Source organism: Primulina eburnea, chromosome 12 (genome assembly GCF_022965805.1).
Source record: "Primulina eburnea isolate SZY01 chromosome 12, ASM2296580v1, whole genome shotgun sequence".
NCBI lineage: Eukaryota > Viridiplantae > Streptophyta > Magnoliopsida > Lamiales > Gesneriaceae > Primulina > Primulina eburnea.
In genome coordinates this window covers 9,991,165-9,994,624 of record NC_133112.1, presented here as the reverse complement: position 1 = coordinate 9,994,624, position 3,460 = coordinate 9,991,165, and the positions used below count along the sequence as shown (strand labels likewise).

General features: G+C 36.2%; 1 protein-coding gene across 1 annotated transcript; it reads left to right on the top strand.

Moving 5' to 3' along the window:
• Nucleotides 1–208: 208 nt before the first annotated feature.
• On the top strand, nucleotides 209–1,648 carry LOC140808010 (arabinogalactan O-methyltransferase 1-like). The gene is made up of 2 exons (XM_073165005.1): nucleotides 209–936; nucleotides 1,094–1,648. The coding sequence occupies exons 1-2, from the start codon at nucleotides 383–385 to the stop codon at nucleotides 1,401–1,403; spliced, it is 864 nt and encodes a 287-aa protein (XP_073021106.1). The 5' UTR covers nucleotides 209–382; the 3' UTR covers nucleotides 1,404–1,648.
• The last annotated feature ends 1,812 nt before the right edge of the window (nucleotides 1,649–3,460 follow it).

The window sequence follows — 3,460 nt, the reverse complement described above, 5'->3', positions numbered from 1 at the left end:
TCGACCAGAACTGGAACCGGTCTATAAATTATAAAACCGGCCCACGATTGGATTGATTCCAAAATTTTTACCTTGGAATCGTTCGAACCAATTTCGGAATTGGTCGACTCGAAACTGGTCAGAATCGGATCGAAATAGGAGTTTCGTTGAGCATTCCTAGCCGGCCATATATTTTAAGGATATATATTAAACGTGAACCCCACTACCCCTATGCCTCATCTTAATTCTAATCCTACAGATAAAAGATTTTTAAATCTGTTTTTCATTATCGGAAGTTTACTCTATCTTGTCATTCAAACTCTTCTTTCTTATCAATGGAATCTTCAACACTAGATTTCAAACGCCGTTGATTGATTTGCACTACCTCTCCAACCCGCAAAAAATGGATAAATTCAATTATCAACAGCTGCAATACAAGAAGTTCATCCCTGAGAAAACATGGGCACTTGCGCTTGCGGTGGTTGGGTTGATCGGCGGCGTGATCCTGATTTCTCTCCATCTGGGGACCTCAAGCTCCTCCCTGCTCTCATGCGGCGGCGGCGCGCGGGGAACAAAGAATCCCGGCAACGCTACTTCGCTCCAGATGGAAGCGATCCGGCACTACGCGACATCGCGTGTGGTCCCGCAGCAGTCTTTCGGTGAGATCACCTTGTCTTTCGACGTCCTCAGAAGGACGGCGCCTTGCAACTTCTTGGTTTTCGGGCTGGGCCACGATTCGCTCATGTGGGCGTCGTTGAATCCGGGCGGCACCACGTTGTTCCTGGAGGAGGATCCCAAGTGGGTTCAGACAGTGTTGAAAGACGCGCCTGCTCTGAGGGCGGATACCGTAAAATACAGAACTCAACTCCAGCAGGCGGATGAACTGCTCCGCCATTACCAGAACGAGCCCGACTGTTCCGTTATAAAATCCTTCTTGCGCGGCAATGAGAAATGCAGGTACAGCTACCAACAAAGTTCTTCGATTTTCAGATGCCAATTTTGTGTTTTTTTTCCAAAATTTTTAAAAGATATATTATGATGATTTTAGAATTCATCAAGGATGTCTTGTGTAAAACTTTTAGGTTGTATATAAATTTATTGCTATGGTTGCCAGATTAGCACTGAACATGCTATCAGATAAGGTTTACGATACGGAATGGGACCTGATAATGGTCGACGCGCCACGGGGGTACTTCGCCGAGGCGCCGGGGAGGATGGCGGCCATTTATTCGGCGGCGGTGATGGCGAGGAACAGGAAGAAATCTGGCGTCACACATGTGTTCCTGCACGACGTGGATCGCAAGGTGGAAAAGCAGTATGCAGAGAAATTTCTGTGTAGAAAGTATCGGGTGAATGCTGCGGGGAGGTTGTGGCATTTCGAGATCCCGCCAGCGGCGACGGCCACTGGCGGCGACTTCTGCTAAAAAGCGCCACAGGTTGGGTTGCGTTGCGTTGCGTTGCGTTATATAAACACGCTTTTAGGTAACACCTTTACTGAAAAGGAAAGCGGGTTTCTTCACTTTTCTTGGGAGAGAATTATTTTTTACAGGGAAATAGATGATCTGTCAACCCGTGGTTTGATAAGCACATGAGGAAACGTCAGCCAGTCCCGAGGACGTTGACTTTTACTGTTTTAAATTTTAATTTTTGTATCTCCAATTATACTTTATCTATAGTTATTAATTAAATTAAATCTCAGAGTAATTAATTTTGATATATTGAAGGATTTTTTTAAAAATAACTCAAAAATATTTTTTGACCCCCCAAAATTATATATATTTCTAATTTTTTTTTTCAATTTTAAAAATCGATCATTTTTGTTTTTTTCTTTTTTTTAAAAAAATATATACTTCTCATTTTTTACGGATTACACGCTTAGACCAACTAGTTACCAGTGGTTTTCAGCGTCTCGAAATGGGCACGTCGTGGGGCAGAGGCATTAAATATGTTATTGACATGCATACGAGCATAAATAATTATTTATTGCTGCAGTTTTGGGACAAGATTAAGCAAAAATAATAAATAATTAAATAAGGGAAACAGCTGGGCATAAATTGGCCAGAGATATTGGCATGGGGTTGAGATTTTATTTGGCTCAAATTGATCGAGTATATCTTGAACTGGATTGAGAGTAACCCAAATCAATAACGACAAGTTGTGAACGCACCTCACATCGCCCCCACATCAAACAGTCACCGACACAAATATATATATATATATATATATATATATATATATATATATATATACACACACACACAAGTGGCAATGTCTTTACGTGCGAATATATCTTGATGTTAATGTTATATAATTTTTTGTGGACCAAAATATAGATTATATTAAAGTCATAGACTTTATAACAATGATTTTTATGATATTTTTTTATGTTATTTGCAATATGATTATTTAAGAATTCGATAGACTAAGTCGAAACTCTTAATTCAATCTTTACAACCAATTAGCACATAAACAATACAACATTGATGTAACAATATAATGAATTCTCATATTCAAAGTGTTTAATTCTTCATACTTTCTAGACATAAACGGTTTAATAGTTTAAATAAGTGTCATTGATGATCTTTGATGATATGATAAACGTTCTATGAAGTGAGAGCTATTAAGCAGTAGTTGATGAGAGTAAAAAGTGATCATAAATATCTTAGAAAATAAATAAAATCTTAAATGTCCGTTGTCTGTGTGTAGAATCTCGTTATTGAAACACTTCACTTCTTCTTGACATTCTTGTAATACGCATGACTTGTATTTGAAAATATCTTACTCAAGTGTTTATAAATGTACTTCGATAAGGTGAATTGTTGACTAATCATTATACCCCATATTTATACGCTTGAGCGGTTGAATGGATCAAACACGCTGCTGATAAAGCGGTTGGATAGCTTTGCTTCTTGAGACCAGTTGAATGACTTTTTCTGAATCTTCAATAAGACGGTCGAGTATCTATAATACATGAAAAATGCAATTTTATCTCTAGTAAAATAAGTCATTATTTGTTATCACCAGAATTATGAGATCTAACAACATGCATCTTCAAACGATTTTTTTTTATAAATACTTTTGTTGAAAAATGTAAATTAAAATTCAAAAGATACAATTTTGTGATTGGTAATACTTTGATATTTCTAAAAATTACACCAAAACATTATTTTGTCTTTATTATGGCTCGAATATTATATATTGTTTAAGACAAATATTCAGCTATTTGTAAATTTATGATATTTTATATTTAGAAAATGTGTTGATAGCTGGGGATATTATCATTAAACCAAAGATAAGATTTTAAAAAAATTCAGTTAAATTTGGATAGGATTGATATTGTTTAATATTTCAGTGAATTCACCATAATAAAGTTTTTTTTATTCAATATCAAACATTTATATATGCACAATTATAATTATTGACATTTTTTTTATCTCAAAGAAGGGCATTTATTCAATATCAAACATTTATATATGCACAA